Source organism: Schistocerca gregaria, chromosome 1, assembly GCF_023897955.1.
Source record: "Schistocerca gregaria isolate iqSchGreg1 chromosome 1, iqSchGreg1.2, whole genome shotgun sequence".
Classification (NCBI taxonomy): Eukaryota; Metazoa; Arthropoda; class Insecta; order Orthoptera; family Acrididae; genus Schistocerca; species Schistocerca gregaria.
This window is the reverse complement of record NC_064920.1, coordinates 258993223-259020983: the sequence shown is the minus strand read 5'-3', so window position 1 is coordinate 259020983 and position 27761 is coordinate 258993223. Positions and strand designations below refer to the sequence as shown.

The 27761-nt window shown below is 41.6% G+C and overlaps 2 protein-coding genes across 2 annotated transcripts; one reads left to right on the top strand and one right to left on the bottom strand.

Moving 5' to 3' along the window:
• On the bottom strand, positions 1-22199 carry LOC126339548 (RWD domain-containing protein 4). The gene is made up of 4 exons (XM_050001641.1): positions 21120-22199; positions 20919-21028; positions 16501-16693; positions 1-308 (listed from the first exon to the last, which is right to left on the bottom strand). Exons 1-4 carry the CDS (start codon positions 21222-21224, stop codon positions 120-122), a joined length of 597 nt encoding a protein of 198 aa, XP_049857598.1. The 5' UTR covers positions 21225-22199; the 3' UTR covers positions 1-119.
• A 1637-nt stretch (positions 22200-23836) lies between these two features.
• LOC126341815 (uncharacterized) lies at positions 23837-24268 on the top strand. The gene has a single exon (XM_050001807.1). The coding sequence runs from the start codon at positions 23837-23839 to the stop codon at positions 24266-24268; it is 432 nt and encodes a 143-aa protein (XP_049857764.1).
• Positions 24269-27761: the final 3493 nt, after the last annotated feature.

Sequence of the window (27761 nt, the reverse complement as noted above, 5' to 3'; positions counted from 1 at the left end):
TAAAAATTGTTAACACTTTTATTCAACAAATATTTCGGAACACAATGTTGCATACCCTGTTTGCCACTAGCTGTCTCATTGCAGTGTATGACTGGAAGCATTGCTAGCCTCTACTGCTTCTACGAGCCTGTTGAGGGAGCTAGGGTCTCAAGCTGTTTAGGGCCACTTTGTGATAAGTGTTTCACAACATCTACCCAGTCCCATCCACGTGGGCGGTCGCCTTTTGCGTCAACTCTGTCCCACTGTTTTCGTTTTTGAGCCTTGCTAAGCTGCTCTTTTTTCACTGCTTTCTTGATTACGGGACTGTCCTAAAATAAAATAAAAATATTGTGAAAATATGTCCATAATTAACAAGCATCATTCAGACAAGTGGTTTGCAACCCAATCATATGATTACACAATATTTTCCAATACAACTACAGATAAATAAAATGAACAAGACAAATTTGATTTCTCATAGTCTGAGGCAAATAGTGATTACTTAAAAGGAAAACAATTGGTAATTGTTGCCCTATTACACAAAAATCTATTAAAATGTGGCATGCTGACTATACACCACAGGATAACCTTTCTAGCAAAACATTTCATGTAACTTACAATCATGTTGTATAGATGCTTGATATTGCCACATTACACCTGACTGGAATGCCACAATGAGATGGTTGAAACCCATTGCACATTAATGTCACTTATCCCCAGTTGCACTTCCCCCATCCACCCACATCTAAGAATAATACTCCCTTCCTCTGCCATTTAATTTCTGAATCTTTGTATCTGTACTGAATAATTTACTGGGCCAACAAAGGTGCACAGATTAGGAATCACGTGGCAGGATTTCATTTCACTTGCTTCATAGCCATCACAATGACACAGCTCCAAGTTGTGAAGAAAGTTAACTAATAAATCTTGTTGCTGTCTTTTCAGGGGTTCAGGGACAGAAAAAAAATATCTGCTTGTAGTCTGAAAGTGTACCAGTGGGGAATTAATAGATTAATTGTGAGCAAGCTTACCTTACAACTTTTCTTACAGGCAATACATGCCTCAATTCTTCCTGATAGCAAAGTTATTGGTCACATTATCTTTAAATTTCTGATCACTTGGAGGCTGCTTAACCAGGTTTCTTCTTGTGGCAATTTTGCGCAGATAACTTAATCTTTCATTTGTTACTGAAATCCAAGGCAATTTTTAACTGTTTCAAGGATGCTCTCACTTCTTCAGCAAGAAGCAGAAGTGACAGGGAATGCAAGCCTCAATTTGATAAACTTTGTTAACCCTTTCATAGACAAAATTATTGAGCAGTTTTTTTAATGAATGGGGAGCAGATAGTAGTAAATAGATAGATATTTATCATACAGAATATCAAATTTGCTCCAACTGTGAAAGTGAGGTCACACAACAAGGTGAGAAGTATTCTTCCCACTGCCCTTCCTCGGAGTTAAATGACAAAAACAACTTTTTCAATATATGTCATATTTATTTGATAAATTTACTTCTTTTTACAATGACTGTTCACAATTACTTGCCATGAAATTTTCTGAAACATGAGTCTATGCAAAGTGGTATTTGACAATATGTAAAAAACAGCGATTGCTCTTTTCTGCAGCATTGGTACTACAATGACGGCATGTCCAGTAGGTTACTCCTAAAATGGGTTGATGCTCCCCTGCAGCCACATGACGAAAATCTTCAGGTAATTTACCCCTTTTTGCCAGAAAGACAGGTTTTTGTCCACGTCTTTTTTTGGGCTGAGAAGCCAGCGATCAATTGTCTGGCTAGATGGATCCTGTATGTGAGCTGATCATGCTGTCCACTTTCTCTTTTACTTATTTTCCACAAGATAAAACTGTTCACTGCAGCAACGTCCACCAGGAAATAAAATATTCTGTGCCACCATTTTACAGAACGTCTGCCAATAGCATACCTTTCTCATAATTGATCAAACTTATCGACACCGTCCATTATTTAGTTGTATTCTGCCACAACTTCAGGACAAGCAATATCTGTACTATTACCATCCTTGTTTCTTCTTTTCACTGTTTCTCATGGGGCATGAATTGAGGACAGGAAAGTGACTGGGCGGTTATACATCCATTTTACTGCAGAAATGACTCCTTTCGTTTCAAACTGGAATTCTGCCTGTTCCAATTTTACGTTTTCCTTCATAAATTTGGGTAAATCAAAAGTATTTACGTTATACTATAGCTTCGAGGGAAAAAAAAAATCACAAAAATGTCATGCAAACAGCACTGAAAGGCTCCTCTACAGAGCAACACTCAGCTATACAATGCCTCTGCGTGAAGGTAGAGCAAAAATGGCGGGAACCTCCATTGGAAGCAGTACCCTATACTGTTCACTAGGTGGTAGCACCGTACAGAGGTGGGAACTGTGAATCCCACGGGACTAGGAGCGAGTTCATTGTAGTGGGAAGCATGTTTCCCACGGCTCATGAAAGGGTTAATACATTATAGATTTTTTGAAGAATGTTGTTCATTAGGAATTTAAGAAGATCTGCACTTGGTAAATACGAGGGTTGACTGAAAAGTAACGCCTCCACCTTCATAGCTCTTCAAAAGTTGACACCGTTGGTATGCAGCAGGTACTTGTTCCGTAGCTTCTTCTCTACAGCTCCAGTTCATGGGAAGGCTTAGCATTGAACGGTTGTTGTTACAGTGTAAAGTATGGAACCCTGCGCAGTCAGTCAGTCAGTCAGTGCGATCTAAGCACAGTGCAGTCATTGAATTCTTGACAGCATAAGATGTCACCCCAAAGAAGATTCATCAGAGAAAGAAAGCAGTTTATCATGATTATGTTAATGTGGGTACTGTGAGTCACTGGGCAATTAAGTTTGAAGATGTTTAGACAGAAACCTCTGACTTCCAAGACAAACAAAGAGTTTGATGTCCTGTGACAGCAACCACCGAGTTTCACAGGGCAAATATTGACTGATTCAGGACAATCATCTTATCAGTCAGAGAGAAATTGCAAGCACAATCGGCATTTCACAAGAACGTGTCGGCCACATTATCGCTTTTCTTGCTATAGTAAGATCTGTGCAGAATTTGGCTGTTGGTTGTTGTGCTTTAGGGCGCAAAAAAAAAATTATATGCACCCAAGTCAAAACTATAGAATACAAAGACAAAGTTAAAACCTACTGTCAGTGGGTCCCAACTGACATAATAGAAGAGAGCTAAAAAACAGGCACGTGGAGAAAGGGCTAAAAAAGACACCATGCAGAAATGGAGGTCCAAAACTAAAAATTAAATGGCCTTCACCATATTGCTTCAGCAGAGAAAAGGTAAAATGCAGTCGACAGCCCCCACGTCATTCACTAAAACCGCTGATAAATCAGATGGCAAACCAAAGCTGGAATGTAAATGGTTAAAAAAAAGGGCAGTTCATCAGGAAGTGGTGTACAGTTAAAATTTGGGTGCAATGTGTACAAGAGGGCAAAGAGGAGGTTGTCCAAGGTGCTGGGAAAGGCTTAATAAGCTGAAGCTTATTCTCATGAAGGGAGGACCATTGGCGATGTCAAAGGGACACCACCTCCTGACAGATTGCAATGAAGAGATCGTTGGAGGGAATATAGGTACTCGCAGGTTGAGTTACAAGGACTGCAACCTTTGCAGCAGCTTCAGCAGCCTCGTTTCCTGGCAGGTCAACATGACCAGGAACCTACAGGAACATGACACTGACTCCAAAAGAGTGAGCAAGTACAGTTTTCCCACACCTGCTACACTTAAGGGATGGGCAGTATAAAGTGCACAGCCTCTGATGGGCACTGAGTGAATCTGAGCAGAGGACACAATTGGAAAGGCTGTGTCACAGGATGTAACTCTTGGTCTGATACAAAATGAACAGCTCGGCTGTAAAAACTGTGTGCCAGAAGCCGATATCTAAAGACACAGGTGCCAATGGCGAAGGCACACTTGACCCCACAGTCAGTCCGAGAGATACCAGTACAAAGGTACTATCGCAATGTTACATGCGAAGTTCACGAAACTGAAAGCGTTAGACCGAGGATTGAGTAGTGTCCTTAGGAAGCAAATGAAGGCCAAGGTTAACATAGGAGGAGGCATAGGATGGGTGGCCATGGCTCGCATACCAGCATGCATACCTGCTGAGAAGAAAGTCACAGTGATAGGACAGTGGTAGTTCAGCAGCTTCAGCATACTGACACTCAACCGGGCTGGTGTGAAAGGCATCGGTGGCCAGATGGATGCCATTATGGAGGATAGTGTTGAGACTGCCTAAGAGGGATGGGCGTGCAGATGCATAAACAAAACACCCATAGTCGAGTTTCAAATGGACAACAGACCGGTACCAAATGGAGAAGAGTGGTTTGATCGGCACCCCAGGAAGTACCAATGAGGACACATAGGACACTGAGGGACCGAGTACAGCGGGCTGCCAGGTAAGATACATGGGAGGACCAAGTGAGTTTCCTATCGAACATGAGCCCCAGGAATTTTGTAGTAGTAACGAACGGAAGGGCAACAGGTCCAAAATGTAGAGATGGGAGGAGAAACCATTTGCACAGCAAGTTATTCATACAGACAGTTTTGTCAGAGCAAAAGCGAAAGCCATTGTCGATGCTCCAGGAGTAAAGATGATCAAGACAGCATTCAAGATGCTGCTCCGTGAGACAGGTCCATGGAGAACTGCAATAGATGGTAAAATCGTTAACAAAAAGGGAGCCAGAGACGCCCAGTGGGAGACAGGCCATGAGCGGGTTAATGGCGATAGCAAAGAGGATGATACTAAGTACACAACCCTGAGGCACACCATTTTCCTGGATAAAGGTGTCCAACAAGGCAAAAACCAAACACACCCTGGAAACTCGATCTTTTAAAAAGGCCTGAATGAAACAAGGCAGGCGCCACGGAAGCCCCATGTGTAAAGAGTATGGAGGACACCCGTTCTCCAGCAGGTGTCTTAGGCTTTCACCAAATTGAAAAACACGGCCACAGTCTGGGATTTCCGCAGAAAATCATTTATGACATAGGTGGACAAAGTAACAAGATGGTCAACTGAAGAACATAGTGCATTCGTCAGTAAATTACAAGACGCGAGCCACCAAACCAGATGGGCATGAACCATGCGTTCCATCATCTTGCAAATGCAGCTGGTAAGAGAGATGAGGCAGTAGCTAGAAGGCAGGTTTTTGGTGAGCCACCATCGTACCCGTACCTAAGCCCAGTAAGGCTTAGGTATGGGTACGATGGTGGCTTCATGCCAGCGTCCGGGGTTGGTTTGTGGGATTGAAGGGACCAGACTGCTAAGGCCATCGGTCTCTTTTTCAATGAACTTGAAATCCCCACAAGAAATAAAACAAACAATGGAGAGGACAAGGGACGACACAGGACAAGAAAGACACAGACAGAGACCAGACAAAAGGAATTAAAATCACACCGAGTGACTGTGGTTGGCCGACGGAAAAAGAAAAAAGGGAGAGGGGGGGTACGGAGAGGGGGGTAGGTAGCTGGAGGGGGTAGGTAGGGGGGAGAGGGGTAGGTAGGGGGAGAGGGGTAGGTAGGGGGAGAGGGATAGGTAGGGGGAGAGGGATAGGTAGGGGGAGAGGGATAGGGAGGGGGAGAGGGAGGGGGAGAGGGAGGGGGATAGGGAGGGGGAGAGGGAGGGAGAGAGGGAGGGGGAGAGGGAGGGAGAGAGGGAGGGGGAGAGGGAGGGAGAGAGGGAGGGGAAGAGGGAGGGAGAGAGGGGGATAGGGAGGGAGAGAGGGGGATAGGGAGGGAGAGAGGGGGATAGGGAGGGAGAGGGGGGGATAGGGAGGGAGAGGGGGGGATAGGGAGGGAGAGAGGGGGATAGGGAGGGAGAGAGGGGGATAGGGAGGGAGAGAGGGGGATAGGGAGGGAGAGAGGGGGATAGGGAGGGAGAGAGGGGGATAGGGAGGGAGAGAGGGGGATAGGGAGGGAGAGAGGGGGGATAGGGAGGGAGAGGGGGGGATAGGGAGGGAGAGAGGGGGATAGGGAGGGGAGAGAGGGGGATAGGGAGGGAGAGAGGGGGATAGGGAGGGAGAGAGGGGGATAGGGAGGAGAGAGGGGGATAGGGAGGGAGAGAGGGGGATAGGGAGGGAGAGAGGGGGATAGGGAGGGAGAGAGGGGGATAGGGAGGGAGAGAGGGGGATAGGGAGGGAGAGAGGGGGATAGGGAGGGAGAGAGGGGGATAGGGAGGGAGAGAGGGGGATAGGGAGGGAGAGAGGGGGATAGGGAGGGAGAGAGGGGGATAGGGAGGGAGAGAGGGGGATAGGGAGGGAGAGAGGGGGGATAGGGAGGGAGAGGGGGGATAGAGGGATAGGGAGGGAGAGAGGGATAGGGAGGGAGAGAGGGATAGGGAGGGAGAGAGGGATAGGGAGGGAGAGAGGGATAGGGAGGGAGAGAGGGATAGGGAGGGAGAGAGGGATAGGGAGGGAGAGAGGGATAGGGAGGGAGAGAGGGATAGGGAGGGAGAGAGGGATAGGGAGGGAGAGAGGGATAGGGAGGGAGAGAGGGATAGGGAGGGAGAGAGGGATAGGGAGGGAGAGAGGGATAGGGAGGGAGAGAGGGATAGGGAGGGAGAGAGGGATAGGGAGGGAGAGAGGGATAGGGAGGGAGAGAGGGATAGGGAGGGAGAGAGGGATAGGGAGGGAGAGAGGGATAGGGAGGGAGAGAGGGATAGGGAGGGAGAGAGGGATAGGGAGGGAGAGAGGGATAGGGAGGGAGAGAGGGATAGAGGGATAGGGAGGGAGAGAGGGATAGAGGGATAGGGAGGGAGAGAGGGATAGAGGGATAGGGAGGGAGAGAGGGATAGAGGGATAGGGAGGGAGAGAGGGATAGGGAGGGAGAGAGGGATAGAGGGATAGGGAGGGAGAGAGGGATAGAGGGATAGGAGGAGAGAGGGATAGGGAGGGAGAGAGGGATAGAGGGATAGGGAGGGAGAGAGGGATAGGGAGGGAGAGAGGGATAGAGCGATAGGGAGGGAGAGAGGGATAGAGGGATAGGGAGGGAGAGAGGGATAGAGGGATAGGGAGGGATAGAGGGATAGGGAGGGATAGGGAGGGAGAGAGGGATAGAGGGATAGGGAGGGAGAGAGGGATAGGGAGGGAGTGACTGATAGGGAGGGAGAGAGGGATAGGGAGGGAGAGAGGGATAGGGAGGGAGAGAGGGATAGGGAGGGAGAGAGGGATAGGGAGGGAGAGAGGGATAGGGAGGGAGAGAGGGATAGAGGGATAGAGGGATAGGGAGGGAGAGAGGGATAGAGGGATAGGGAGGGAGAGAGGGATAGAGGGATAGGGAGGGAGAGAGGGATAGAGGGATAGGGAGGGAGAGAGGGATAGAGGGATAGGGAGGGAGAGAGGGATAGAGGGATAGGGAGGGAGAGAGGGATAGAGGGATAGGGAGGGAGAGAGGGATAGAGGGATAGGGAGGGATAGGGAGGGAGAGAGGGATAGGGAGGGAGAGAGGGATAGGGAGGGAGAGAGGGATAGGGAGGGAGAGAGGGATAGGGAGGGAGAGAGGGATAGGGAGGGAGAGAGGGATAGGGAGGGAGAGAGGGATAGGGAGGGAGAGAGGGATAGGGAGGGAGAGAGGGATAGGGAGGGAGAGAGGGATAGGGAGGGAGAGAGGGATAGGGAGGGAGAGAGGGATAGGGAGGGAGAGAGGGATAGGGAGGGAGAGAGGGATAGGGAGGGAGAGAGGGATAGGGAGGGTGAGAGGGATAGGGAGGGTGAGAGGGATAGGGAGGGAGAGAGGGATAGGGAGGGAGAGAGGGATAGGGAGAGGGAGGGAGAGAGAGAGAGAGAGAGAGAGAGAGAGAGAGAGAGAGAGAGAGAGAGACAACAACCAAGAAAACCACTAAAAACCCCAGTCTAAAATCGTAGGCCAAAGGCTAGACTCAACACAAAAAAGGACAAACACTTAGATCAAGTGATAAAAACTCCCTCCACACATAAAACTCAAAACTAAATCTGCACTCATATATATGCTGGTGAGCGCAGTGGAGAGCCTGTGACTCATCGCACGTTGGCTGGGGCGAGGCAGCACACACAGTTAAGTAGTGTTATTGACTTGGTACGGATGTACCGTGTAATGTTAATAAATTTTATGGGGACCTGCCGTTGTGGGTGTCCATTTTAGAAATTGACTATGCCAATTTAGGCAAGCTGTTTTTTATTTTGTTCTGAAGAAGGCGTGGTTATCCACATTGAAACCTGGGTAAACACCGGGAATTTTCGCAATCGAGGCGGATTATTCATAATTTATTTAGATAATTACAATTGCTGACGCGCTGCAATGCTGAAAGTTCTTAATGCTAAAGAGGTTAAGTTGATTCAGGAGGTCAGCCAAGAGGACACCTCTCTGACAGGTCCTGGGAGAACCCCAAGGGGGATGATGCACATTAAAGTCACCCAGTAGCTGCCCAATAAGCTGAAGGAAGTCTGCCCTGGTGACACTGATGACTGAGGGACATAAATGGTACAGTAGGAAAAAGTCAGGCGGGGAGGGAAAAGGCGAACAGCTTTAAGATGGGTTGACTATGAAGGTCATCCCGTATGAGCAGCATGACGGCCCACATGAGATGGAATGCTGACCTCAGGGGGAAGGTCAAAACAAACTGGTAAGGAATGTGAAAGCTCAAAGTGGTCGTGAGGGTGCAATTTTGTTTCTTGAAGGCAGAGTACAAGGGGCTGCTGTGATGCTAAAAGCAGCCATAAATCCTCTTTGTGGGACCAAAGGCCATGAATGTTCCACTGGAGGACAGTCATGAGTAGGAATAGATGTACACCGAGTGACAGCCGGTGTAGAGTCGCTACTACAGGGCACAGAAGTAGGAGGTTCTTACTCCAAGGGGGCCAGAAGCATCTGCTTACTAGTGCAGTCGGTCCGTGGTGTCCAACGCGGAAAAATGGTTCGTGATGGGCACCAGTGAGACAGGCCGGCCGGACTAAGGTACCACGTGGCAACACTGTTGAACAGGAACTTCTGAGTTGGTGAAGGAGGAGACCGTTTGCCTTTGGTGTTGTTTTGCTGGAGGGATGGAGGAAGTCTTCTCGAGAGTACGCCTCGTGTCCTTTCCTGCCCAATGGTTGCATAGCTGGCAGTTTCGACCCCGGAGGCAAGAGTTTGACAGTCTGTTGCACAGCTGGACAGGGGAATGGCGATGTTACCTTGACACTGGGCACTTTTACAATCTCAGGGCTGAACGTGAGGTCGGATGTATGCGTGGCCATGTCCCTCGTGGAGCAAGCGATATCAGGAACAGAACAATAGGTGCCAGATGGGAGAATACAGGGTTTCTGACTAACCAGTAACTTGCGAGCTACTGAGTAACGCACTTTTTCCTTGAGCCTAATCTCATCAAGATACACGGGACAATCCCAAGAGAAGGCGGCATGGCTGCCATTGCAGTCGATACAGCGGGAAGGAGGCGGCTGACAATCGACCTCGTGTACATCCCTACCACAGGTTACACATTTGGCTGGGTGGCAACAAGACTTTCTAGTGTGGTTGAAACGATGACAATGGTAGCAGTGCCTCGGGTTCGGAACGTATGGTCAGACTATGATAATTTCATAGCCTGCTTTAACCTTGGACGGCAGCACCACTATATCATTACATGATGGACAGTAATGACACCCTGATCAGGGAGGTAAGATTGGATTTCTGCCTCAGACCGTTGAGCAGCCTGGTGTAAATTACACCACGGGAAGAATTCAAAGTGCTATGGGCCTCAACATGTGTGCACAATAGGTATCCCAGATGCAGACTCCTGAAACGAAAGCACTCAGACTTGAAATTTGTCAGGAACTCCTCCCATGTTATGAGGATGAAGACGCACAGCACTCACATCAGCACAATCACCATAGACTGTTTTGCAGTCTCTGATGAATCTCCTTTGGGGTGACACCTTCTGCTGTCAAGAATTCAATGACTGCACGTTGCTTAAACCACATTGACCGACCGTCTGCACAGGGTTCCATACTTTACATTGTAACAACACAACTGTTCAATGGTAAGGCATCCCGCCAACTGGAGCTGTAGAGAAGAGGCTACGGAACAAGCCAGTACCTGCCACATACCAAATCTGCCAACTGTTTAAGAGTTACAAAGGTGAAGGCATTACTTTTCAGTCAACACTCTTATTTGTGTTTGTCAATATAAATGTTTCCCAACTCATTTTCCAGTCATTCTTTGTAGAAGAATTGGTAAGTTTTGAGAAGGCCGTTCAGCTTCATTGTTGGGAAATTTGATTTATAATTTTCAAACTGATTCTCATCAAGCAACTCTCTAAACTGAATATTCTGAAGATCTACAAAACACACACCCATTTGCACCATCATGCTGTCTTTTGATCTCACAAGAAAACATCTTAATTGACTCAGAGTAACACTCACCAGCACTTATTACATTGTGAAATTTGTTACAGCTTTCAATACATGAGGACAAAGTTTTTCCAGAACTCGTATTCTTTAACAAACTGATGGTCTCTTTTCGTTTGTTTTCTGTTTTAGGGCGCAAAAACAACGGAGGTTATAAGTGCCCATGCCACAACCTTAGGACACTAATAAGAAAAAGAAGTTAAAAGTGACTACATGTTAAGCACAATCGATGGAAGGAAAGAGATCTAAAAACAAGGACTTCCCCATGGAGAAAGGTCCACAAAACATGCCATAGAGAAAGTGGAGATCCCGAACCAAAGACTAAATGTCTTTTGCCATAAAATACGGTCAACAGCACGTTTGTCATTTGCTAAAATGGCCGATACCTCTGTTGGAAAACTTACATTGGAGCATAAGTGGTGAAGAAAGAAAGAGGGGGAAAAAAAAAAAGCACATTTGGTCAGGAAATAGCAAACCATCAAAGGGTGACGACAATGAGCAAGAAGTGGTGAGGGATCACCATTTAACGAATGGCAATGGTTAAAAAACCAGGCCCAACATGCTACCTAGCTAATATCATCTGAGGGCTGAGAGGAGGTTGGCCAAGCCACTGGGAGAGGTTAAATTCCCCAGAGCTTGTTCTTGTGTAAAGAAGACCACTGGTGACACCAAAGTGACACGCCGACAAATTGCAACACTTGTATCACCAGAAGAATGGAAGAGCTAGCAGGCTGAGGTAGGAGGACTGCAGCCTTGGCAGCAGCATTAGCAACCTCATTTCCATTCAGACCAACCTGACCGCGAATCCACATGAATATCACAGTAGCTATATGAATAGAAGCTTTCTTGGACCTTTTGCACTAAGGGATGGGCTGTGTGTAGCACATAGGTTCTGAAGGGCACTGTAAGAATCAGAGCATATGACAATTAAAGAGTCTGCTGCTGTAAATATTGAGCAGCATTCTGGAAACCGATAGTGACAACCATTTGGTGCCAGTGACACATGCACACCCAATACCATGGTCAGTTTTAGAGTCATCAGTGTACATGATGGTGCTCTTATTATGTTGCACAAAGGTTGAGAAACTTGCAGTGATTAATCGAAGCCAGGGTAGCTTCCTTGGGAAGCAGCTGTGATATATCGAAACCAGAGCAGTTTCCTTGGAAAGGAAATGAAGTCCAAGATGAACACGGGCCACCGCAAAAAGCCAGGATGGTGAAGGGTTCACACCCATCACGAACGTGGTGGGCTGCATTAAGTGAAGCTGCCAGAGCAGTAGCCGAAAGTGTACTCTGGGACAACAGAGAAGAGGGAATAGGATACATAGCCGGGCGTGTCAGACAAATGGCATGCGTATCCACTGAGGAGAGGATCATGTCAGTATGACTGTGCCAGTTCAGCAACTTCTGCATAGAGACTCTTAACCAGGCAACATAAAAAGCACAAACGGCCAAATGTATTTCACTATGGTAGATTGTATTTTGACAGTGTATGAAGGATGGACATGCATACGAATAAACGAAACACACACAGTCCAATTTTGAATGGACAAGGGATCGGCACAAACAGGAGGATGGCCTGATCCACTCACCAGGAAGTACCGCTAAGGGGACACAAAGCATTCACAGCTGGGTACAGCGAGCGGCCAGGAAACACACACAAAACGATCAAGAAAAAAGTTTTCTATCAAGCACAAACCCCAGGATTTCGTAGTTTCAGCAAACGAAAGAGCAATAGGCCCAAGCTGTAAAGACAGTGGAGGAAACCTCTTGCACCACCAGAAATTCGTACCAACACTTTTGTCAATGTAAAATTGAAAGCCACTGTCAATGCTCCATGAATAAAGCCAATCGAGGCATCGTTGAAGATGCTGCTGAAGGAGATAAGTCCGTGGATAACTGCAATAGTTTGAATTGATATCGACAAAAAGGGAGCGGCAGAGACAGCTATAGCAAAGGGGACGACACTCAGGACAGAGCCTTGAGGCAATCTGTTATCCAGGATAAAGGGTGTTCCACAAGGCCAAATCAACACCTAGTTTTTCTTGTGGGGCAGAGGATTTGCCACCAGACAATCAATATACCAAGTTTGGTCAAGGTCAGGGCTGGAGGTGTTGAGTTAAACATCCTAATCACAATTTCTGTTTGCAACTCTCCACACAGTAACATAAATGCACAGGACCTTCAGGTTGTAACAGGCAATTACGAGCATGTATTAACATGCTGGGGACCTGAATGCCACACAGTGACTGAGGTTGCAACTTCATGATGCTAGCAGAAGAAGATGGAGGCAGTCTGAGGGGGGGGCAATCCCTTCCTGAGGGTAACTGTTCCAGAGGAGCCTTCTCACATCCCCTATCATGCTCAGTTCAGGTTCGATATTTTCCCAACGAAGGGCCTGCAGTGGGGGATGTGACCACAGTTTTACGAGCTGCACTCAGACCATAGCCCATCATATTGGAATGTGCCAATGTTGAAGAGAGAGACAGGAGGATGGCAAAAATAACACACACACTACTAACTGGCAACAATGCAACACCCTAGTGGGACATCATCTGGAGAGCAAACTGAAAATGCAAAACGGTTAAGAGGTGGACTAAGGAACTGACTATTTCACAAAAGTCCTACAGATGTGTGATTGAGAAACAAGCATCAGGCAGACCATCACACCTGGTGCTAGGGACCTAGCCCCTGACATCCGATAGTTACTAAGCAACGTGGGAGGAGGGCTTGGTAACGTTACCGCGACCCCGTTGGTCGCTATCTGCTTAGACAGCTGGAAGGACAGGTGAAATGAGAGATTGCAGGAGCATAGATGCCTCTGCTGTGACTAAAGACTCTGGGAAGCAGAGCACGACATGAACCAAGTACTTACTCTTCCACATGGAAGATCATGAAACCACTGAAGGCTAATCCCAGGGTAGACAGGCCACGCCAAAGGGGAAAATGGACACATCTATGATAATGATGATGACGAAGTACTGATGACGTCACTGGAGTCACAAGTCACATGGTATTGAAGATGAAGTGATTGACAGGTAGGGGGGACAAATAGGTGAACAAGTGGCTCAGTTGAGAGATAGGTTAGGTTAGGTTAGGTTAGGTTAGGTTAGGTTAGGTTAGGTTAGGTTAGGTTAGGTTAGGTTAGGTTAGGTTAGTGTTGTTTAATGTCCCGTCGACAACAAGGTCATTAGAGACGGAGCGCAAGCTCGAGTTAGGGAAGGATGGGGAAGGAAATCGGCAGTGCCCTTTCAAAGGAACATTCCCGGCATTTGCCTGAAATGATTTAGGGAAATCACGGAAAACCTAAATCAGGATGGCTGGAGACGAGATTGAACCGTCGTCCTCCCGAGTTGAGAGATATTAGGCCAATGTTTACACCAGTTTCCAACTGCCTTGAGAGCGCCTACATTAGATGGGTAGAGAAAAACAACCCCCCCCTCGCCCCCCCGGCCTGACAAGGTCCGTGACCCCCTCAACCAACTACCTCCTTCAGCAATCGCCTACCTCATCACTGTCTATGACCAATGCCTCTCCCTAACCAACTCCCCAACCACCTGGAAAACTGGTCTAGTCATAAATATTCGCGAACCTAACAAGAACCTGATCCACAAACCCATTTCACTCCCGTGCGTTCTTGAGAAAGTACTTAAGTGTCTTATACACAGAGCCTTCATCCAGTTCCCGACAGATCACAACAGTATTTGCCCCAAGCAGTTTGGATTCCATCCAGAACACAGAGCTATCAACCAATCCTTATGTCTAGTGGACCATGTGTGAAGGGCACAAGACATGAAGCACAAAACTGGAGTAGTCTTCCTGGGTATCGAGAAGGCCTTAGACACAGCCTGGCATGATGGCTTAATCTATAAACTGTCCCAGTTAGGCACTGCAAAGGCACACGATCTGCATGACTGTCTTATTCCTGTCAGATGCAGCAAGCATGTTCACATGATCAGAAACACTGTAGCTGGGGACCCGCAGGGCTCTGTTCTGGGCGCCATAATATACATATTCTACACCAATTATGTGCCTAAGTTGCAAGAGGTGAAACTGCCTTGTAGGAAGATGACAGCAGTTTATGGAAGCAGCAGCAATCTCAACTTCATTACATGAAAACTACAGGAAAAGCTAGATGCTATCACTCAGTGGTTCAAGCTGTGGAAAATGAAGATAATCCTGACAAGAGAGTCACAATAACGTGCACAAATAATGTAACACTGCCATATTTCTGTGGCGGGCAGAGTAATAGAATGAAATGACTGGGCAATCTCTCTCAGCCTGCAGCATGGTAGATGCTTAACCTTCATAAGGTATATATGGATTATGCCATAACACAAACTGACAGAGCAAGAGATAAAGGATGCCCTGTATTCTAACAGTTGTACCCACTACTAAAGGGTGAGGAGCTATAATAGAGACTACACTAAGAATCTATAGGAGTGTAATCCTTCCAACCATGCTTTATGAATCAGAGGTGCGGTCCACAGTGGCAGACATATCTGAGCAAATTTACAATTGTTGCAGAGTGAAGTCCTCTGTGTCATAGCCAATGCTCACAGATACACATCACACTAGGGAACACTTAGGCAAATCATCTACCTACTTACAAAGCAAGTCAGAAAACCTCTTTGAAAAGGCTACCACTCTGACTCACTAACTCATCTATGTGAGGCCCACAATACCCCCAGTGCTTCAGACGAAAGATATTTCAGGATATAATTTCTTCTCCAGTTTCCACATGATCTTATGTTATTGTTGCAAAAAGATTCAAAGCAATGAGACTGTTTTGGAGAAAGGGCTGTTCACTATAAATGAGTCACATTCTTAATCACAGCTTTGGAACTTCACCATACAGTGATTTGGCTTCACAATCAGATTCACTTTTGTTTGTTGTGTAAGTGCCATGCATATCACTACAATTACTCATAAAATTAGATTTCTGGAATGTTGACAAACACTTGCCACAGGGTAACATACAAATGAAGTATTTTCCGATTTGTGAACACTGTTCCTTTATCCTCCCAACAATCAAAAGTCATTTGTCACATGCAGCTCTTTCCGGTGGGACAACACTACTTACTCAAATACAAGAAAAATGGATTCGTATGGTGAGTCATACCATAAGTGGACTTTTACCAGGAAAATGCACTCATGATGAGTTCAAACACTTGCAAAGACATAAAAAAACCCCCCCTGGTGAAATGGTACATACCTGCAACAACGCTGTTATAATGGGAAACTACTACCAAAATTTTAAAGAAACATCCAATTTTTCAGGGTGAAGATTAGGAAAATAATAATTTGTGTGATATTGGTAATCAGCACAGTCTTAATAAATCTGTTGTTACATATGTGTTGGTGGTGGAGGAGGAAATAAACAGAATGTCCAGGCAGCAAGGTTTGATCCAGAGATCATGCATTTCTGCAACTAAGCACTTGCTTACTTGGCTATGGACCCCTCGAGTAATAGTGATCCCACGATATATATTAGCATGCCTAAAATTTTCAAAACTGAATTTTATCACAACCAGTTGGGAGTTGCATCTTCCTAGTTAATATATTAAAGTCCCAACCATGATATACACATCCTAGCAATATGAAGCAAACTGGTGATGGGAGCATTTATGGTTCCCTTGTTAGAGGTGGACAAAGCACAAGAAGACAAACTGCAAACAAATATAATGTCATATGAATATGTAGAAGACACCTTAAAAAAATAAGAATAAAAATAAATAAAAAAGGCGACGTATATCTTTTTTAAATATCTAGAATATTTCTAAAACTGAATGCAATAATGCTTTCTGATGTTGGGTAGCAATTCACTTAAGTAGTCTTATCTTTTCTTCATGGCACATTTATATAAGCCAGGGACTTCAAAGCACGCCACAGCAACTTCACTAATGTAATCACCAATGAAAGTGTCTTGTTCTACCTAGTTATATAATTAATGTCCAAGATGTGTCAATTTTGATCGCTATTTCACTTTTCCATTCTGTTCTGTTTCTAGCCTCACTCAACTGCAAACAAAATCTACAAGAGACCTGTTCAGACATCCTAAATAAGCTCATTATAAACATTGTTCACACAACCATTGGAGAAGACTGCAAGATGGCAAACAACCTTACCTGTGAGTCAGCTAGAGAGACGTTCTCTACAGCAGAAGAAATGCTGGTTACAGTGCTTTCTGGTTGCGCTGACATCAGATCTTGTGCTCTCTCTTTAACAAATTCAAACAAGGTATACGTCATAGCTGCTCCTAAATATTGTTCAGCCTCTCTATCAATTTCAGATACAATATGTGCCTTCACATCTGGTAATCTGGATGGGGAAGAGAAAAATACTAATAGTGAAGATTTTCAAAATTTGTACATATTAACAGCTGCATAACTGGATGTGTATTAAATTTCTATTACAAAGACATGACACACAGGTTCCTCTCATTAAGGATTTGAGTGACCTTTTCCTCCTTTCCAACCCTTATCCAGCTAACCCTCTTTCTTCCCTGAGAAAGGAACTACCAGCTAAATGCCTACATTTTGTTTCTTCCCACTTTTATTCATGTACCAGCAGTACTGGAACTTTGCCTTCAGAAGGTAAGTATCATGAATACATTATAGTATCAAGACACCAAATGCTGAGGAACTTGGCTAAAAAACTTTTGTTAAGTTAATAAAATGATAGATATTAAGTATAATGAAGCCCATGTGAAATTTACAACTACAAAACATATCAAAACTGTTGAGCGAAAGTACCAATAAATGCAAGATCAAAATGCAAAATATGATTCTTGAGAAGGTTAAAATACTGTTTAAATCGCATCCCTCTCAGGAAAAGTGGGGATTATACATTAGCAATGTAGCAATGCTATATAACCAACCACTGATGATGCATTGCACTGGCTAAAAGCATATCTTTTATTACTGGGGCATTTCACAATCTTTTGGACAAGATACGTATATTGCAATTTTAAAGAAACTAGTGAAAGCAGCATATGAAGTGAAAAGGTAATTATATGTATTTTTCAAATGTAACAAAATTAACAGCCAGAACCAGAAATTCCTGTCGCAATATTTGGTGTAACAGTAAACATGAAAACTAATTCCTCTCAGGGATGTAATTTTTTTCCCAGGTTAAGAGGAAACTATCTGGCAGCATTGCCTAAATTATTCTAATTGACTGTCAACAATCTGGACATGCAATTCTAGTCACACACCAATAATCTGAGCTAATTCTTCCGAACTGAAACTGTCAAACAGTGCCATTTGGATTGAGAACTTCTATGCTCCAATTTCATTATGAAGTGAGTCTACATGATCAATTTTAATTATAATTGTTTCTGAAATCTGAGGGACAATATCTAAGTTTCATTTTGTTAGGCATATGACAACATTCTGTAAATTTCATTTCATTAGGCATGTGAGAAGCCTGTTCTTGCTCGAAAATATGCTTTAAGTTTTAAATGTAACGTGCCTAAAAATATAAGAAAACTGAAATGCCCCTACTACTGTGGCAGGTTGCATTATATCAACATCAGCCTTGCTTTTCCCTATGGGTTATTTTAGACAAGCTCATTTTTGTGAATCCTCAGGTGACCATTTCAGAATTCAATCGTATTTGATACATGGATAGCTACATGTCTTAATAGTAAAACTGTTAATCATTTTTGATAAATTCAAGTTAGAAGGCTAAAGGATGTGTATCCAGTAATTAGTCAGGCACCAATATCCCTATTTTCAGATATCAACTACCGGTAATTAGTAATGAGCTGATCTACAAACCTCAGTTTTTATGCACCTAGTATATAGGCCACTAAAACAATGTATAACAAGTAGGCTACATCATACTGATTTTCCATGAAAAAATGTTAAACACATTTTTCTATGCTGTGCTTTAAATTTTGCAATTTAAAAAAAAAAAAAAAAAAAGACTAACTTTGTACGGGGAAACAGCACAGATCCCAGCTTTTAACTCTTTAGCTCTAGCATTAAATATAAATAACCAAAAGCATTTGGCACTGAAATTAACAGGTCTTACACTCACTTAAAGATGACTGTCTGAGAAAAAACATCAGATCTAATAAACTTCAAAGTCCTGCAAGGAGTCCATAGACAACTTAATCCCAACGTGAGTTTTTTGCTGAAATGTTTACACATTTGCTAGCAACCTTAGGTGCAAATAAGATTATCCTACCTCATTTTATTCACTGGCAAAGAAAAAAATGAAATGCCATTTTCACATATCAGTGCCTCGAAACGCACAGCACAGTAGTGCTCCTGGAAATGTCGAAACTGTATTCTACTTGTTCTCCAAGAAACAATCATACAGTTTGAGCTGTAGTCACTGCTACTGAGACCTTTCTAATGAGGAGAATTTCAGCACATGCAAATGGGACCACTGGTGCTCTGGCAGCTTGTGAAAATGCTGTGTTGGAACGGCTGCATGTGGGGCAGGAGGCAGCTTTCAAATATGGTGAGAATTAGTACATAGAACACATATACCAGGTATCATATGAATTTAGGAATGTTGAGATTAATTGCACATCTCCTGCTGAATCACAATTCCTTTCAAGGTCCAGTAGGAAAAATACTGTTCAGATTCCATTCTCCAATGTTATATGTAAGGTAAATGTCCCATCATTACAAAGTCACAGTGCATATCTGTATAAACTTAAAGTACAACAATATGATCATATCTCTCACTTTTAAGATCATTTATTTCATCTTTGGTATCAAGATGTTAAGGAAAAGAATACTGTATACAACACCAATTTTGTGCACACAAGAAGTCTTAATTTTTTTACACTGAAAGGACATTTAACAGTTCCAACATATACATTAATAAAATTATTGTTAATTATTTTCAGCTCTCACCTGTTTACTGTTCTGACCTGTAGATCAACCGCAAATATTTTAAGAATAATATTTCGAGGGATATACACAGTTTTTATATGCCAACCCCCTGTGGCGTTGAATGTGGGTGGCAGCCTATGCGTAAGTGCCATTTTCATTTTACTCTTTGCCAATGAATAAAGCAAGGACGGATATTCTCATTTGCACCTAAGGTTGCTACCAGATATGTAAATATTTCAGTAAAAAATCAAGTCTATGTTCGATTGACTACATAACCCTCCCATGGCTTTGAAGTTCTTCAAATCTGATGTTTTTCTCTGATGGAGTCATCTTTAAGTGAAGGCAAGACCTATTCACTGCAATACTAAATGATTTCATTGTTATTTATACTTCATTCTGGGGCTAAACAGTTAAAAGCTGAAATCTGTACTGTTTCCCTGTTAGGCTTATATATATATATATATCAGCATGGAAAGTTGACATTTTTCATTAAAGACTTGAATGTTATATCAACTGACCTACATACTAGATGCATATAAAACCGAGGTCTTTACTAAGTAGTAGATTTCAGAAAATAAGGAAATTGTTGCCTGACTAATAACCAGTTAAACGCCACTCAGCATTCAAACCAGAATTTATCAAAATCGGATAAAGTTGGGACAGTGCTATTTGGCAGTTTTACTATGAAGACATGTAGGTATCCATCTAATAAATATGACTAAATTCTGAAACAGCCATTTTATAACCCCCTGTGAGATTACACAAAATGATTGCTACTTCGTTTTGCTGGCATCTGTTACAGATGTATCTTGGGCATGTTGCCAGTTGTCAACCAGGAAGAAACAATAGCTAATGCATGTGTTGCTAATCAAAACTATATTACTCACATCTCCTAAAATTTATAATTGCAGTTGGTACCAATTTGGTGTTCCCACCGATCTGGTACTGACAGTATAGGGTGTAAACTGGGACATTTTGTACTAATTTTGTATGTAATATTACACTGTAGACCTTACAAATGTAATCAACTATTGCATAAGCTATAAATTATAACCTTATTTGAATGAAAGATGTAGTAGTAAAATGTATGATGGTTTAGAAGCAATGAAGCATTTTACCCTCTTTAGTGTTCCAGTGTTAATCAGCCAATCTGCAGTTTAAATGAACCAGAAAAACCAAACTTACTTTATTCAAGTCAGCAAATGCATTAACAATGTCACTCAGAATAATTGTGTGTAAATGGTGAATGAGATCAACATGATGTTTCAAAAGAGTAACAAAATTCTCAGTGTGATGTCATGTGAAAACATTCCAGAGTTAAGGAGTTTTAGGGCAATGTCACTCCTCATGTCTAATGTGTGCTGCAAGGTGTAACTAAAATTCAGTATTAAGAGCTGCAACACAATCTGTAAAGTTGTCCAACAAGGCTTACTGATATGCTATACACAAAACATGCTATTTTGTTCACCCTACATAACAAAATTGAACAAGGCAATGCATTTGCTGGAAACATAAATCCTTTACTAGAAGCCTGCAGTTACTACGTGCAGTGCAACTGCAAAAGCACAGAAGAGAAAATCAAGTCATAGGAGGAATCAAAATATATAATTGAAATCTTGTTCGTCGCAAGCACATCTTTGTTATTCAGCGGTATAATTTTAGGCGATTCACAGGACCAACAGAAACATACTTACATGTGCTTGTTATAAAAAGTGTCCATATTTATCTTCGGCTTTTCGGTCGGATATGTTTCACCCCATGATATTTCTAAGAGAAATGTCTTCGGGTCTCCATCATCACCGTACTATGGGGATAGAAATTCACAACGATTCCTGTTAAAGTGCTCACTTTACCTATAAAAAAATACCACTAAGCTTTTGGAAAATCTTTTTCACCTTATACTGAAATGTTGTGGCTGTGAGCTGACGAAAGGCCGGATCGCCATCGTAAATCGATGACAGGACTTCACGTTCCTCTTCCTGTAGTTCTGCATCGGACATGTTCGATAGAAATTTGAACAATTGACGGTTTAAGAATCCTGTGCATGTGAGTATTAAATTGTTTCTTAGGGGTTGCTTTTCTCCTTCATTATATGTATATGCACGGGTTAATCACGAATACGCAGCAATACGGGTTTCTTTTAACTCGACGTTGAAGTAGCTATACTGTTATATTAAGACAAATGACAAAAATAAACTGCCTATCACTACAACTTAAATTGGAAGAAACATTACGGTAGCCCTTTAGTCTGCTACAAAATAACTGTCCCCCCGCCTAAGTTGCTAAACAAAAATTAACACACAACCCCTGCCACAACCACATGCTTACTACGCTTACAGAGCAAAGCTAAGGTAAAAGATAGAAACCTGGAAAGTGGCGGGATAGGTAAATGTCATGTTGACACTTGCACAAACATTTATACACTTTCCCACACATGTAAATTTGGCGTATGTCTAAAATCAGCTATTACTGCAGTAATAAACTTCAACAGAGTGGATTACTGAGATACATTACATAAACGCATAATCACTGCTTAATTACAGTGGCATACAGTATCTGTAAAAATATCCCGACACCTAGTTATTTCGGCCCTGGAGCTTCGTTAAAGGAGGATCAGAAGCCACGTAACACGCTGTTATATCCAGTTAGAGTATCTGGGGAAGATGCTAATGAAATAATGCCGCAAGATTTGAAATTAGAAAATGATTTGATTTACAGCAACATTCTAAATGACATGACCGAGCCTTAAAGTGGCGTGTAATTTCAGGAAACAGGTCCGCTGTTGTTTTTGCCTTACATCGTCCACTCATAGTACCGGCGAAGCTAAACTAGGTTAAAACCGTTTGGATAGGACCTCAAGAATGAGATCCCTGTGCTCCAAATTCCTTGTGGTGTACAGTGAGAACAGTGTGACATTTGGTTTATCTATGGAAGTTTAGTATCTGCTGTTGGTAAAAACTGCGGGTGAGGTAACCATTATAATTTACTCTCTACATTTCTATGTTTCGGCCCAGCTATTGCTCATGTGATTTCTTTCATTAGTATGTTAGTGCTAAGTGGAAAGAAAAGTATTTTTTTATTTTTAAGTCTTTTGTTCATTTGTAGACAATAAAATATTTAAAAAACTTTTGTTTGATAACACAAAAGACTGTATTTTCACAACACAGAAACAAACTCTGCTAAAATGTTGCCATAGGCTATGTTTCTTTGGAGCCATTTTGAAAAATGTCTTCAATTGGGAACAGTGAGATAAGAATGTTGATGGTACAGGGAGACACGTTTCATTGTTCCCAACGCTTATTCTTTATTTATTTTATTATTTACTTACTTTCGGTTTCCACAGATCTGTGATGCGAGTGAAATGCCGGGATATAGAAAGTGTCAGATTATTAGAATAATGACCATTTGTAAATAGTCATCAGACCTACCATCGAAATCATATGCAAACGAATGCATAAGGTTCAAGTGTTCAAATGACAACAGTCGTAATGATGGGTAAACAAACAAATGATAAGGCTTACATTCTAATTTATATAAAAACATTGTCAACAATTGATATACAGTGCTATATAGTCACTTCTTACAGGAATGCTTAAAATTAAACAAATTTCACTAATTATTACACATTATCAAAAAAACTCCTGTAAAGAAAAGAGAGGACTATGCAAAAGAGAAAGTTTTCCCTGTTTTTCGAATTTATTCATATCTCCAATTACTGATTTAACATTAACTGGTAGTTTATTGTATACTTTTAAACATAAATAATGTACTCTGTCCTGTGCAATGCTGAGAATTTTTGTATCTTTGTGAAGATCACGTTTACTTCTTGTGACATGATCATGATTTTCACTGTTTGTCCTGTACATTGTATATTATTGTTCACAAAGTATATTAGTGAAAACTATGTATTTTCATGGCATTGTGAGGACCCCAGTTGTTTGAGTAAGTTTCTGAAAGAGCCTCAAGGATGCACTCTACACATAATTCTGACGATTCTCTTCTGTGCAATAAAGGCTTCATTTGTTTGTTACTGAAACCAGAACGTGATGCCATGTAAGTGAATGGAAGCATCCCAAGTACACAGCTTTGATTGAGTCCAAGTCACAAACAGATGAAATTGAGCAAATGGCAAATGCTCCTAAATTCAGTCTTTTACATAGGTCGACGATATGAGCTGACCATTTTAGAGTGTTGTTACCGTGCAATCACAGGAATCTGGAAGACTCAACTCTCACTATTTCTTTGTCACCACATTTTATTTCAATATTTTTTATTTTATTTTTGTTGTTTGAAACTAAATGAAATGAGTCTTATTAACATTGAGAGACAGACCAATCTAAAGCTTCTTCGAATAAAGTGTTCACAGAGTTCTGTAGACTGCAGTTTGGTACATTCTCTATCATCATGATTGTGTCATCTGCAAATAGGCTGAAGTATGCTTTTTGTGCCATACATCATGGCTTACGACAATAGTTGTTTACTTTATAAAACAGTGAATTTAGTATTTTTAGTTTGTAAAATTTACTTTTAGGTTATACACTGTACAGTTTCTAAGATACGTCAAAGAAACGCCTTGGAGGAAAATAGAAACAAGGAATATCGAAAACGCCTTATGAACAAGGACTTACGCTTTGGAACATGGAATGTTAGGACATTGCCAACTCTTGGAGCTTTCAATATTCTGTCAGAAGAAGTCATCAGATATAAAATGGATCTAGTAGCACCGCAAGAAGTTAGATATCCAGGACCAGGAAAACTGGAAATGGATGGGCACATTCTATACTACAGTGGATCGGAAGAATGGAAGTTCCAGAAGGGAGTAAGTTTTAAGCTCAGCAAAAGTTTAGCTACAGCAGTAATTGATTTCCAACTAATTGATGATAGAACAGCTGCCATGAGACTGAAAGGTAGATTCACAAATATAACAATAGTTGCACTATATGATACAACTGAGGAAATGGAGGACAAAAAGAAAGAGAGTTTTTATGAAATTCTCGAAGAGGTAATTAATAAGACACCAGGATATGATATGAAGCTCATATAGGAGATGCCCAATGGTAAAGTTGGAAGGGTGATCATCTGGAAAGGTAGCTCTGGACTGAAAGCCTGCATGTTGAAAGTAATGCTAACGGTGTGAGGCTTCTAAGCTGTGCAAGTGCAGCCAACCTAAAGGTTATGAGCAGACTTTCCTCTGAAGGACATTCACAAGGTAACTCGGGTATCGTGAGGTGGAAGAACAAAAAACCAAATAATCCATGTCTTGGTAGATCAAAGACATAAAAGCAGTATAATGAAGATGAAAGGGACCTGAGGCAAGCACAGACCGTTATTTAGAAGTAGCAGAAATAGGCCAAACAATAGCCATAGAAAACCAAGAAACCAATGGGGGGGGGGGAGCATACAAGATCATAACATTGACACAGACAGATTGAAGGGTAATGGCAAAGAACATGAGTTTATCATTTAGCTGCAAAACAAATTTGATGTTCTAACAATGGAAGACAACCTTGACAATGAATACAACTGGAAAAGGATAAAAACAAATGTGGAAGAAGTGGTGCTAGAAGTATGTGAAAAAGAAAAAGAAAGAAGAGAAGTCTATGGTTTCTAGAAGAATGTGAGCTAAAAGTGAAAGAAAGAAGATCAGTGAAGGAAAAACATTAAAAGAGGATTCCAACAAAAGTAAAGAAGCATACGAAAATGTTAACAGAGAATGTTCTCAGAAGGAAAAAGAGAGAACATGTGAAAATTTACTCAAAAGAGGAGAGGAGGTTAAAAGTGCAGGGAATGTAAGATCAGTGAGATTTTTCAGAAAAACATATCTACCACGGATGTATGGGCATGAATGATAAAAGTGGTAATACTGTTTTGGAAAGATCCAAAGGTAGCAAATTTTTAGGGAATATTTTGAGCAGCTTCTCAATGTTGAAGATAGAAGTGCAGAAATGGAGCGACGATATGATTAGCAGAGTGCAGATCCTGTCATGGAACTGCCAGCAGTGAAAGTGAACATAGAGTCAACCAAAATACTAAGAAACAACAAATCCCCAGGAAGAGATGGAATAATAGCTGATTTTTTTAAGGAGTGAGGAATAAAAACTGCAAAACAAATACACAAGCTTGTTAGGAACATCTGGAATAAAGAAAGAATGCCAGAGGAGTGGACAGAAGCAATAATACTATTAATTCATCAAAAGGCTGACAAACAGCAATGCAGGAGCTACAGAGACATCTCATTAATTAGCACCCCCTATAAAGTGTTCTCCAAGATCCCAAGATCTTTAGTGACAGAAGTCTTAGAGAATAAACTGGAAGGACGAAGAACTCTAAGCAGGTAATTAGCATTCACATAGTAAGATTACTACTGTGTATAAAAACTGATAAACATGCAAATCAGATGAAAATATTTATGAAGCATGCCGAATATACATTGTATGTGTAGAGAACTAAAATGAAAACCATAAACATGATTATTTTTTGGAGCCAGATTTTAACCAAAAGTGTATCAAAGGAACATAATATTACATTGAAAACTATGGATTTATGTACCTGCAAGCAAGGTATAAACTACTTCAACGATGTGATATCATTCTGACTGTTTAAATTGTACTTCTTTGGAGGTATTAGTCTCAAATAACTGATAACGTAATTAACATGGATATTGCATTTTTATTCCCACTATGTTAGTTTAAAAACGAGTATCATTGTGAATCATATTGAAAATAAAAATTAGAAAAATATTTGAGAATCTATTCAAGACTTTACCATAATTATTTTCAATATACATATATATATATATGAAATAAAAAGGCAAAAATATAACTGTCAGCAAATTAAGAACTACTGTTTTAAAAGTATTTTACTTTAATTTCAGTTCATTTACTTATCAATTCTGTTTTTAACAAAAGGCTGTGTGTTACAATTATGTAAAAGAAGTTACTGAGAAAAGGTTGTGAATGCTACACATTTGAAGAAATATAAAACTTTTTGTCTATAATAAACACATTTTTGCAAGTGTTTGATATTTTATGTATTGAAACAGCACTTTATGAAAGGTTTTTGTCCCTTAACATTCAAGGAGTGGACCCCTGGGTCTTCTTTCTCTTCTAGGCCACCACCCTCACACACGAAACATCAGTAATCGTCCCTTGTATACATCTAAGCTATTATGAACTATAGTGAGTGTACTCTCATAACCAAGACGGACACTGCAGTGGTATGACCATCTTAATGCAGTAGAAACTTGTTATTCAGCCAGCTGTACATATTTAAGACGACACACCTACACTTCATCAGATTGTGAGCTACACCCACAAAGAGTGTATCACATGCATCTGAAGATAATTCAGTGGTTACAGACAGATTCTTGTCCACTCCTGCAATATGAGTGTGGACTTTAGTTCTACAAGGTACCAACTAAATACTACTTGTTTTTCAGAACCACTTTTCTTTCAACCACAGTGGAATTATTGATTTTCCTATTTCTATCCCAACCCATAGATCACACTTAATTGCAGTATTTTTATGAGTTGTCTGCTAGGCTAGTAGCAATATCTTTTCTCTAAAAAAACATTTACTTAGTGTATCATCAGATTATGGTCAATGGATATTTGATTTGGAGCATTCTTCACTTAAATAGATGTTTGGCCTACAGTTTCATAAAATGTGAAACATTTGCAGTTTTGATTTACAATCTGTGTGATTTGTTTTTACAGAAGATTGTATCTACCTCTGTGCTGTTGAATGATATAGTCTCTGCTATATAATATCCACTCTTAAGATTAAACGCAAATTGGCCTTGAAATTATGCTATCATTTCACTGAACCTTTTAGAATGTTCTAAGTAATGAGTATTTCAGTATCACTTATCATCTGCAGCTGATCTCCTTTCACAAACAAGATTAATGAAGTTGCAGCCCCCATTCAGTTTCTATCAGCCAAAGACAACTTTCACTTTATTTTTTAGTGCCAAAATGAATCTAATCTTCAATTAAAATGGCACTACTCTTCCCAGGGCCACTTATTCAGGTACTCTCTTCTGCAAATTATCAATATAAATCAAAACACCAAAGTATTCAAATTAATTTCAATGCTTCATGAAAGTTTTATTGCAAAACTTGTAACGTTCCCTGGCAGCACACACAATATTAATAAAATGAAATGACATTTAATTGTACTATGTACGCCTCTATGAAGCAATTCAAATGTACTGTAATTGTTTAACAAAAAATGTTATTTAATTCTGTGTAAAGGACGTTGGTTATTTTTGTAATATTTTCTGTAATAACATTCTCGATGTATTTACGATTGTAATATTGCTATACTCGTAATGTAATTACGAAATACGTTAATATTGTAAGTAGGATGTTTAGGATTTTTTATTGGTAACGCCGCCGCCACGTAGCGCTCTGTATAAAAATCACTGGCTGTGCCGTGCGCAGTCTGTGTTTAGTTTGCATTGTTGTAATACTCACCATTGTAGTGTTGGGCAGCGGCAGCTGGATGCTAACAGCACGTAGCGTTGCGCAGTTGGAGGT

Bases quoted from the DNA above. Each gene is read 5' to 3' on its own strand.
- LOC126339548 (XM_050001641.1), bottom strand. From the start codon at position 21,224: ATGTCCGATGCAGAACTACAGGAAGAGGAACGTGAAGTCCTGTCATCG. The intron at 16,694-20,918 runs GTAAGTATGTTT...TTCCCCATCCAG, and splicing joins ACTTTTTATAACAAGCACAT to ATTACCAGATGTGAAGGCAC. The intron at 309-16,500 runs GTAAGGTTGTTT...ATTTTATTTTAG, and splicing joins TCTCTCTAGCTGACTCACAG to GACAGTCCCGTAATCAAGAA.
- LOC126341815 (XM_050001807.1), top strand. From the start codon at position 23,837: ATGAACAAGGACTTACGCTTTGGAACATGGAATGTTAGGACATTGCCA.